The sequence below is a fragment of the Panthera pardus genome, unplaced genomic scaffold (genome assembly GCF_024362965.1).
Source record: "Panthera pardus isolate Hobbes unplaced genomic scaffold, ASM2436296v1 HiC_scaffold_10, whole genome shotgun sequence".
Taxonomy (NCBI): Eukaryota; Metazoa; Chordata; class Mammalia; order Carnivora; family Felidae; genus Panthera; species Panthera pardus.
Genome location: NW_026526655.1, coordinates 32,288,356 through 32,300,648, shown reverse-complemented (window position 1 = coordinate 32,300,648; position 12,293 = coordinate 32,288,356). Strand labels below are relative to the sequence as shown.

The 12,293-nt window shown below is 36.7% G+C and overlaps 1 protein-coding gene across 1 annotated transcript in view; it reads right to left on the bottom strand.

Annotated features, from left to right (window-relative positions):
- The window catches only part of RAPH1 (Ras association (RalGDS/AF-6) and pleckstrin homology domains 1), a 106,185-nt gene that overhangs the window by 52,039 nt on the left and 41,853 nt on the right, over positions 1 to 12,293 (bottom strand). Inside the window, 2 exon segments of the mRNA XM_019446295.2 lie at positions 9,201 to 9,706; positions 10,516 to 10,621. Of these exon segments, the coding sequence (XP_019301840.2) occupies positions 9,201 to 9,706; positions 10,516 to 10,621 (612 nt within the window).

Here is a 12,293-nt window from a genome sequence, read left to right as displayed (position 1 = left end):
ACAAAATATTCAAATACTTTACTACAAAAAATTATCTCCCCCAGATCTAATTTTTACCTCAAAAACGAATCTGGGGGTCAATCAATTCAACACATCAATTTTGCTATAAACATGTTCAATTCCAAAAACTTTTCTTAGCAAGCTATCAAATTTTCCATCAATCAATCAAAAACTCCAAAAATCTCTGCAAAGTTAGTAAAGTTAGTTATGGATCACCACTTTTTTGAACTGAATCTATAACATATTAAAATGAAGTGTCATTTACAAGCCAGAATCTTGTGCTGGTGTTGGAGTGGGGGGGGGGGGGGAGATGGCAGGTGCACAGAAAAGCATTGATCTCATATAGAAGCCAAACCATAATCAAGAAATGGCCTCGCACCAAAGAACAAAACACTTCCTTTTGATAGCTAACACCTTAGATTACAACTGGAAAAAAGAAGTAGAAGTCGGTGGACACACATTAGGTTTCAATAAAACATTTACATTCATCCTTTACTGACGTGTGTGCATCTTTCACAAATATTAAAAATGAGCATAGCATTGGCAGTAAATAATGCAGACCCTAGGGCTGGAATAGTCATTCCAGTCTGAGCCTCTCAGCTTAGCCATTTACTGGCATTGTGACTCTAGGCTTACTATTTAACCTGTTTCCTCATGTGTTAAATAGAGTGATAATAGCATTTTCTCCAAAGGCTGTTGTAAGAAGTGAATACCATTACTATTTATTACAAATGTGGGAAACCACCAACCTTCATCTGAATTTCATTTATGCCTCAATTCATTTAAATTAGAGCTAGTTTAGAGTTGTTAAATTTTAACAATATATTCAGGAATATACTAAAACACCACAAGATGGGGATATTACTGCGTGAATCTCTTCACCCTTTTTCTTCGTCCACCCTTGTATTTCTGTCTCTTGGTCTGGGTCTAAGAGCACTGGTCATTTTGAGTTTATTTTTGTGAATGGTGTAAGAAAGTGGTCTAGTTTCATTCTTCTGTATGTTGCTGTCCAGTTCTCCCAGCACCATTTGTTAAAGAGACTGTCTTTTTTCCATTGGATATTCTTTCCTGCTTTGTCAAAGATCAGTTGGCCATACTTTTGTGAAATAAGTCATACAGAGAAAGACAGATACCATATTTTCACTCTTATGTGGATCCTGAGAAACTTAACAGAAGACCATGGGGGAGGGGGAAAAAAGTTAGAGAGGGAGGGAGGCAAACCATAAGAGACTCTTAAAAAACTGAGAATAAACTGAGGGTTGATGGGGGAGTGGGAGGGAAGGGAAAGTGGGTGATGGGCACTGAGGAGAGCACCTGTTGGGATGAGCACTGGGTGTTGTATGGAAACCAATTTGACAATAAATTTCATATTTAAAAAAAAAAATAGAGCACAGGCCAGTCTAGCCTTGTCTTGATTCTCCTTCAATTCTGTGATGAATTAGCAAGGTATTGCAGTATGAGCTCTACAACCAGACTTTCTGGGTTCAAACCCTGGGGTAACTTATTTGGTCATTCTCTGCTTCAGTTCCTTCAGTTGTAAAAATGGAGGTAATGCTATCTATTCCATAAGACATTGTGCAGATTCAGTGTGTTAAGACATGGTAGGCACAATGCCCAATACAGAATAAACACCCAATATAGTAAAGGGGCTATTATTTCCCTGTTTTTCACCCCTCTTCTCTCTATTCCTCTTTCACTAGCCATTATGTAACCAGTAAATGTCTGAATGCTTTAAAATTATTTCTTTTATATTTTATAGTCCTTATTCATTGTAAAAACAGATGAATCTATTTCTATTCTTGTTCAAAAAAAGGCCCTTTACCAGCCCTCATAACACAAAACTAAAAAGAAAAACAAAACAGACCTAAAATCAAATAGAGATGAAAAATCGCACAGATTACTAAGAAATACACAAAACAAGAATCAGGGTATATATGTAAATGTTGATTGGGGTGGTGTGTTTGAAAAGTGTGAGAACTAGACTTTCCTCCTGGTTTTCAACAAATCTTCAGTTCTTTCATCTGGTACCTATTCTTTCTACTATTTATTAACCTCAGTAAGCCAGTGAAATTGGAATTAAACCCAAGTTGGTACATGTGAATAAATTTCAGTCAAATGCAGTAACATAGCCATCAGAATTTTAAGAGAAAAATAGCTGCAATAATTGAGAAATCAATTAATAATCCCTATCTTTTAGATATGCAGTCCTCTTAAAGTTTGAGAAAGCCTTGTGCTCTCAAGTTAATACTTCAGACCAAAAGGTTGTTTGCTAAGAATAACTCAGGACTTAAATTCCAGTGTGGTTCCCCACCTCCTTGTGCTACAATAAACACAATTGCTATTTTCTTTCCACTACCTCAAAATTTCTAATTCTTTAAATAGTTCTAAAAAGTGAAGGAACTGGAAGAATTTATTGCACTGAACCTATGATATGCTATTGGCATATCAAGTTATAATGGTATATCAATGAAAGATTTCATCTAGGAAAGATTTCATTTACTAGATCAGATACTAAGAAATTTTTTCCTATCATAATATTTATAGTACAATCATCAAGTATTAGTAGGATTCAATAAAACCTTTTGAATCTGCCATAAACTACAACAATAATAGCTCTTAAAAGCATTTTCATTTTAAAAGTACAACTTCATGTATAAAGTTCCAAATTCAGAAGAATCATTAAGGTTTCAATCTCACCAAAAAATAAATATAAAGGAATGTTTTAGCATTAACCTTTTATCAGTGAACCCTATTCTATATAAAATTTGTAACATGAAATTACCATTTAAATTTGCCAACTGCTATCTAATTTAAAACTATTGTCTTATCAGTTAACATGAATAAAAGTGCCATAACAATGCCAGGAAATCAGCTGCAACATTTATTTCACATGGGTTAAGATACAAAGAGGCTACATTTGAATTTATTTCAACCACAATGAATTCCAGTTTAAAAATTTACTAGATGACTACTACTGGTAGACTTCATAAGAATACTGACTGAAATTATTCTATGATCCATTTTTATGTTTATCCATGGAAAATATTTTATTTTAAAGCATTCTTTAACATTCAGGAAGTAATCATTTTTTAACAATCAGCTTCAGTTTATTTTTAAGATACTGATAAAAACTGGGTGGCAAATGTTATAGTTTCGTAATACAAATATAGACTCCCCAGTTACTTGAACTACTTACTGTCTTCTTTGGAATAAATAAATAAATAAATAAATAAATAATAAGAAGGCTTAAATGAAATAAATAAAGCACAGTATTTCAACAAAAGTTAGGAAAGAGAAAGGCAGGGAAAAAAAGATTTACTCTTCCAGATGTGAAAAGGTACTGTGCCTATCCTGGTTTCAGAGAGCAAGAGGGCAAAAAGATAAGCCATGGTATTGTTTCATTTTTAGATGGGCACTTTGACTACCCATGCCCCCAAGATAGAACAATACCAACCTCAGATTGATTCTTCTAACCTGGCTCAGATGTCTGGCAAAAAAGTAGGAGGCAGCATGACTGGCAAAGCGAGAGAAGGAGGGAGAGGTAATGGGAAAGCAAATCCTGCAGGCCATTGCATGGAGCTGGGGTTTAGAGTAAGATACAAAGTCTTTGGGTTTGAAAAGAGGGGTAAAACCCGACCTACCTTTAAGAGGATCACTCTGGCTTCTGTATGGATGGTATAACGTTAAGGGGAAGGTGAATATAGGAAGACTAGCTGGGAGGCTATTGCAAAAATCTACATCAAAATGATGTTGGCTTGGTGGCAGTGAGGGTCATGAGAAGTGATCAAATTCTGGATATATTCTGAAGGTAAAGGAAACAGAATTTGCTACGACTGGAATGGCGGGGTGGAAAGAAAAGTAGACTAAGACTCCAAGGATTTTGTTTGATGCACTAGAAGGACAGCGGAGCCACTGACTATGATGGAGAAGACTTTTCTCCCAGACTTTTAGTTTGGGAGAAAAGATCAGGATTTCAGTTTTAGATGAGTTAAATTTGAGCTACCAATTAGACGTCCAAATAGAGATACTGATTAGAGAAAGGATGTATGAGCCTGGAGGTCAGGGTGGAGGTGCTGGCAAAAGACACTTGTATTTCTTTGAGTCTAAGATGACTTAATGCTGGTACTTTCTTGATCTTCATCAGGAACTGTCAAAAGAAAACTTCACACAGAATATATTTGCCACCTCACTGACAGTGAGTGACAAATGCCACCTGTTTCTAAAACATGGTCTCTCAACCTCGGTACAATTTGGGGTTAGATAATTCTTTGCTGTGGTGGCTGTCCTGTGTGTTGTAGGATTTTAGCAATACCCTTGGCTTCTACCCACTACGTGCTAGTAACACTCTTTTATCGGCGACCAAAAATGTCTCCACACACTGCTGAATGTCCCCTGGGGGGGGGGTGGTGGTGCAAAATAGCTCCCAGTTACCACTGTTTTAGAGGGATTAAAAGGTGGGGAACAGGTGCGTCTTAGATAAATGAAATAGGGTACTAAAATGTGGAAGTTGTCAGTGCTTAAGCTCACAAGACCGGATTTGGATAGAAAAGTAGTCTGAGGACTGCACCTTGGGGTACTCCAATGTCAAGAGACAATAGACATGAGAAAGAGATTGTGAAGGAATGGTCAATGAGATGCATCCACTCCTTCCCCAAATCAAACTAAAACAAAGATAAATGTTTTTTTTTTCTGTTGCCTTTTAAAAAAATATTTATTTTGAGAGAGAGAAAGAGAGCAACTGAGCCCATGCGTGTGTGCACAGAGTATGAGCGGAACAGGGGCAGAGAGAGAGGGGGAGAGAGAATCCCAAGCAACTCCACAGTCAGCACAGAGCTGGACATGAGGGCTCAAGCTCATGAACTGTGAGATCATGACCTGAGCCAAAATCAAGAGCTGGATGCTTAACTGACTGAGCCACCCAGGTACCCCTTGTGTTGCTTTCTAAAAAAAAATTAATAACAAACTCACAAGACATGACAAAATTTTGGAAGCTAGAAAGCATTTGGCTGAGTGGTAATCAACTCATAGACCCAAGGAAAGCTGAATGTTGAGCCAGCACTGGAGAAAAGCACAGGAACAACCCAATGTACATCATGTAACCTCAAAAGTCTCCAGAAGCAACAGAAATGATCGTGGGAAGAAAAGCAGGAGGATTACTTGAAAGCATACTTAAGAAAGCAGTTAATTCCCAGATTCCTTCCTTTACTCGCCCAACAGCAGTGGTCTCAAGTTCAGACTGACAGTCACTTATAGGACCCAACAGACCATAGCTTGGCACCACGTTTACTTAGTTCTGCAGAAAGACAGAGCATGCTAGCATGAGACATGCTATCTTTAGAAGGGATTATACAGTCCCCCAGAAGCCTTTTGTGGACACACCATTGTAAAGGACAGAGATCATGTAGGTAAGTACAGAAATCACTCTGGCTTAGGGAAACTTCATACTCCACATGAATCAGCAGTACATTTTAACAGCCAATGAATATAGGTTCTAGGATCCCTCAAGGGATGTATTTATGTTCACTTACAAAACTGACACACTGCACACTGGGAAACAAAGGACTGTGTCTTTTCATAGGCTTCTATACTCAGTCTTCCCAGTCCATATGCACTCACTAATCAGGAGTCAGTTTGCAATAAACAATATTACCTGGAAACATTCTATATTTATTAGTCAAGTTTCTAGTTAAAAAAAAATGCCAGGAGAAGGAAAACACCCAAGATTGTTTCCCATGAAAATAAGGGCTCAGACTTGCTATTAACCCTTTTCTACTTAAAGTGATTCTCGGGGCACCTGTGTGGCTCAGTCGGTTAAGCACCTAACTCTTGATTTTGGTTCCAGTCATGATCTCATGGTTCATGGGATCAAGCCCCATGTCAGGCTCCGTGCTGACAGTGTGGAGCCTGCTTGGCATCCTCTCTCTCTCTCTCTCTCTCTCTCTCTCCTCTCTCTCTCTCTCCCTCTCTCTGCCCTGCCCCTGATCATGTGTGCGTGAGCTCTCTCTCTCTCAAAATAAATAAACTTTAAAAAAAAAAAGTGATTCTTGAAGGGGAACTTTTGCCTTACAGGGAACATATAGCAACGTCCAGAGACATTTCTAGTTGTCACAACTGTCACAACTGAACTAGGCGTATGTACTCCTGGCACCTAGTGGATAGATGTCAGTGACGCTGCTGAATGTCCTACAATGCACAAGATAGCTCCCACAACAAAGAATTATCTAGCCCAAAATGTAAGTAGTGAACGTTGAGAAATCCTGACCTAAAGGGATTAGACAGAAGTTCACATGCTGAACACTGAGGACCACCTCACATTGCAAGCCTTCTCAAATGGGCTGTTAATGCACTGGCAGCCAAGCATATGCCCTCCATGCAGGAGAATGGAAGAATCTTCTCTGGAGACGCTCACCCACCTGAGAGAAAAGACCTAAGAATGATCCTACAGCAAAGACTGCAAAAGACAACAAAGAATTTTAAGATGATAGTAACAGAACACTAATTTTGTTTGAACCAAGAGACTTAATTAACTGGGGGAAAGTTTGGAGTTGAAATAGTGATAAACATACAAAAAAACTGTATGTTTTTAAACTTAAAGACAAGTTTTAATTCCAGGTAAGCAAAATGTAATGTCCCAGAAAGGAAATGTAATAAAAGCACATAGAGCCTGGGGCGCCTGGGTGGCTCAGTGGGTTAAGCGTCCGTCTCTTGATTTTGGCTCAGGTGATGATCTCATAGTTCCTGAGTTTGAGTCCCTCGATGGGCGGTGCGCTGACACTGCAGAGCCTGCTTGGGATTCTCTGTCTCCCCCTCTCTCTCTACCCCTTTCTCACTTGCTCCCTATCTCTCCCAAAAATTTTAGAAAGAAAGAAAGAGAGAGAGAGAGAGAGAGAGAGAGAGAAAGAAAGAAAAGAAAGAAAGAAAGAAAAAAAGACAAGACAAGACAAGACAGGCATATAGAATTTAGCACCAAACTGCATGTATACAGTCATGATAATACAAACACTGAATAGTATCCCAACCAAAATACACTGGGAGGATAGGAAAGGAGAAGGGAGAGGAGCTGTCTAAAAAGGAACTGTCTAAATCCTAATCTTCCAGAGCTAGAAGTCAGAAGATAGCACATATAACTATAATAAATCAAGAAACAGTAATAGAAGTATAGATTTAATGATATAGATGTAAATACCCTGAGAATCAGCTAAAAGAGCAGACAGTTCTAACCTCTGAGAGAATATAGCATGTTTGTACACATGTGTAGCAGTGTTTTCTGTAACAACCCTCACAGAACTATTGGCCTCTTTAAACTCCATGCATGCAAATGTAATTAAAATATGCTTTAAAAATTGTATTTGAGTGTAGGGACAATTTGATACATGGGTTTGGGATTTTAGTAAGCCTCAACTGGTTTTCTTAATTTGAAGAACAGACTAGATCCATAAAAAAGTGCACTAAAACAAGTTCCAGATTTGTTAAACCACTTTTCTACTCATCCAGGCAAGGCAAAAGAACAGGCTGGATAGAGAAGGCTTCAACTCTTTCCCTGCTTTACTCCTGGTTTACTCACCAAACTTTATACTGAAGTCTTACATTAAACATAATACTACTGAACACAGGTATCCTTGCCTATGAATGCCACAAGGTCACATTTGAAGAGTTTGCTGGGAGAGGATTTTTCATTTTTCATTTTATTGTATGAATTTATATAATGAGTATATTTTTACAGATGAAACACAAAGATACTTAATGATTAGTTCATAACCTGACCACATACATCTTGACCCAACTCAAAATAACCTGATTAGAAGGAAGGAATATCAATATATAAAACACAGAATAACCAAGAAAGCAGAGCCCTAATAAAATATTGCTCATATTCCAAAGGGTAAATCTAAAAGACATAAATGATACATACTGTGGAGCTGGTGCTAAATATAATCCCCAAATACCGTAAGACAGAAATCAATTTTTAAGTTCTCTATATAATATACATACCACTTAAATGAGCTTCATTTTAAATAAGTCAAAGTTTATTTTTTAGATTGATATAACGTACGTATTCTTTACAAGCAACAAAACTCGAGTTTATCTCCAAACCACCATGATCCATGCTTCTTTTATGCCGCACTGTGCCCAGAACAAGCTAGGTACATTAATGGGTACAAGGAGCTACTGACAGAAATTAATCTAATGAATTAAATCAATGGGGGGAAAATCAATAATGTTGAGTAATAGGTGTAAATTTTAAATTTCTCTGTGATTCTTTAAATCATGTTTGCCAAGATTTTACCTTAGTATTGACTATTCACAAATAGATTATTTTACTCTGTGGTAGAGAGCATTGTAAACAAAAACCAAATGGAAGGCTGGCTTTATTTTGCCCACACTGATTTTCTTCTTTCTTGCTGTTTACCCTGTAATAATATTGCCTTCTTCTTGACAAAAATATTCAATAAAGAATTTACCTACACTAAACTCAGCTTTTGCTAAACTCATTTTAACATATATCCATTTCTTACTCTTGCCCCAACACATCCAAAAAACTTTGCCTTTTAAAAATCCATTCACATATATTATCCCTTTTGATTCTCTGAACCACCAGATGAGGAGTACACCCTGTGCTATTAGCTCCATTTTACTTATGAGAAATTGATGTCCACAGAGGCTGAATAACTCATTTAAGGTCCTAACGGTAGTGAGTGGCAAAGATAACACTTGGAACCAAGTTTTCTGATTCCAAGTCCAGTGGCTTTTTTCACTACAGTACACTTACTCTTTGATAACAAAATAGAATATTGGAGGACTACAGTGGTGATAGGTATCTTTTTCGTAAGTTGTTTTACAATAAACATACATTAAAAGCAACTATTATCAGCTTAACAACTATAACAGCTTTGCAAAATGTCATCAAATATAAATCACATTTCAAGTTTTTAAATCATGTGAAACAAATGATATTAATTCAAGGGCTTCAAACAGCCTAAGAATAAAATGAAGAAACTCCCTTAATTATTGTGACACTGCTGTATCTGGTAATATATTCCTTCTGTAGTCTGATTTGAAAACTTAGCTTAGAGGGATCCTTGACAAATTTTAAATGTAGAAAAAAAAAGATAGTTAATTAAAACTACGTTTAAAAAAAATGTAATTTCCTCCTTTTTTTTAGTACTAAAATACCAGGAAAAAAAGTTCCATCTACTTACCTCAGTAATTGGCTGCCCCTGATGTGTCAAATCCAGTTCTTGAGGGCGTGTTACTTTATCAATATCCAATGAGTCCATGCTGGACGTTGCAGAGGTGATGCTAGAACGAGAGGAGTTACTAATAGAGCGCACTTCAGCATCGCTCACTGTGCCGGCTGATGCTGTTCTTCTGTGCTGATTAGTTACTGAGGGCTTAGTGTCTTCTAGTACAGATTGCTGAGCAGCCTCATCCATGCTCAAGGAAGCCTGCTCTAATTGTGCAGTGATGTCATCCAGGGAGTAGTTGGCATGTGACACTTTAGTTACTCTGTTAGACGAGGACGACAATCCTTTCAAAGTGCCATGTTTTGATGCATGTCGGCTAGCAGGTAATTTCTGAGTAGCTTTTGTTTCTGTGATTTGACGCTTACTATTTCCTGCACCAATACTGCTTAGCTCCTGCTCTATTGAGCAAAGATCGGCCATCAGGGCATCCAGATCCACAGTTTCTCCCTGATTCAGAGCTTCTGCAATAAACAATATACATGATGTGTCCAGATCACACTGAATGAGAATTTATACATTCTATTATAAATCTGCTAATGAATGCAGGGGAAGAAGCAAAGAAATGTATCCTATTGGGCCTAAAGCCTACCAAATATATATTTCTAAGAGTTTTTTGTTTTAAATTCACAGAGAAATTTTTAGAAGCAAATAGTCCATCTTTTAAGATTTATAGTAATCAGCAGAGAATAAAATTATGAGTTGAAAGATAAAAATAATGCAAAAATCATATACTGTCCCATGGTTTTAACCACATCCCCCATCCAACTTTTTACCGTAGGCTATATGCTATTAATATGATCAGTGCCTTGGTAGAGCTGTTAATACCTGAAGAGTTGAGAGCATAGAAGGAAAAATCCAAGGCCTAAAAAAATTGCAGATTACGATGTTAATTCCAAATACTATAAAGTTGATTAGGCAAGATACATTAAATAAAGGCCAGAGGAGCTGATTTAAAAATTAACAGGTAATTTCACTGGACTTTATTTCAATGAAAATACAACAATGCAATTAAGTTTGTCATAGGGTTCCAACTTGAGTATGTACCTGGTCAAATTATTAATCACTAGAAAACTATTTTAGTTATGTTCCAGTTCAGTTTGTTCTGTGATCATTTCAATTAGTAATAAAATGCACAAACCAAGAAATATACGAACTTACTGAAGTTATGCATGTAGTTTTTACATTGAGCTATTCAGAACTGTAACTGCATTGCTTCCACATTATATAATTTAGTATGCTATTTTACATTTTATTTCCAATTACATCTTACCATTCAAGTTGTATATGGAGAAGCGATAAGAAAAATTGGCCATATTTGTTTCCTGACGAAGAGGAGATCTTTTTACTGGTTCCATGGGCTTGTCAGAATCTAAGCTCTTTAAAAAAGAAAGTTTAATAAGTTGTATTATTTTCAGGCTTCAATTATAAAAAAGATAAGTAAAGTTTGATTAGGTGAACTTTCATAGAATAGTTAATAAAACCAAAATCCTTCTAGTCCTAAGGAAAAGTATAATTGTTTTTCATATTATTTTGGCTATAATTTTTTTTTCAATTGTTAGATACATGCTTACTTTAAGGCATTTAAGACCATCCTAGTTCAGAGTGAGTATCATTCCGAATACCTCAAGTGATGAACTCATTTTATATAAATTCATTATAATCTGAGTGTATGAATATGGACATGGAAAGATAAGAAATAGAAAGGAACAATGCAGGGAATTCTGTTATCTCTTTCCTCAAAGGGATTTGTTTTTGGTCCAGCATAGTCTCATTCTTGGCATGAAGTACCCTGAAGATAAGGCAAAATTCTGGACTCAAAATGAGCGAAATCCAAGATCATTTTTTTTTCTTTGTATTTATTTTTATTAAAAACTTGTTTTTTTTAGTTTTAATTCTAGTTAATATACACTGTTATATTAGTTTCAGGTGTACAATATAGTGATTCCACAATTCTATACATTACTCAGTGCTCATTATACCAATCCCCTCCCCTTTGGTAACCATCAATTTGTTCTCTATAGTTTAGAATCTATACTTTGGTTTGTCTCTTTTTTTCTTTGGCCTTCTTTAGTGATATACTTGGATTCCTTTTTCTTTATTGTTTGCATATGTATTACTGGTTTTTTATTTATGGTTACCATTAGGTTTGTATATAACATTTTCTGTATATAGCAGTCTACATGAAGTTGATGGTCACCTAAGTTTGAACCCATTCTTTTTTTTTTTTAATTTTTTAATTTTTTTTTAATGTTTATTTATTTTTGACAGAGAGAGCGAGCATGAGGGGGGAGGGGCAGAGAGAGAGGGAGACACAAAATCTGAAGCAAGCTCCAGGCTCTAAGCTGTCAGCACAGAGCCCGATGCGGGGCTCGAACTCACAGACTGCGAGATCATGACCTGAGCCGAAGTCGGACGCTCAACTGACTGAGCCACCCAGGCGCCCCTGAACCTATTCTTTACTCCTCTCCCCCTCATGTTTTAGGTATATGGTGTCATACTTTACATCCTTTTATTTTGTGAATCTCTTGACTTATTTTTATAAAAATACTTATTTTACTGCTTTTGTGCTTCCTACTTTTCTCACTCCTAACTTTTGGTCTTTCCACTCAGAGTCCCCTTTAACATTTCTTGTAGAGCTGGATTAATGGTCATGAATTCCTTTAATTTTTGCTTGTCTGGGGAACTCCATATCTCTCTAATCTGGATGATAGCCTTGCTGGATAGAGTATTCTTGGTTGCAGGTCTTTTCCTTTCAGAACTTTGAATATATCATTCCATTCCCTTCTCGCCTGCAAAGTTTCTGCTAAAAAGTCAGCTGATAGCTTTATGGGATTTCCCTCATACATAACTGTTTTTTCTTGCTGCTTTTAAAATTCTCTTTATCACTACTTTTTGCTGTTTTAATTACTATGTGTCTTGGTGTGGACCTCCTTGGGTTGGTTTTGTTGGGGGTCCTCTGTACCTCCTAGATTTGGATTTGTTTCCTACCCTAGATCTGGGAAGTTTTCAGCTATTATTTCTCCAAATAAGTTTTCTGCCCCCTATTCT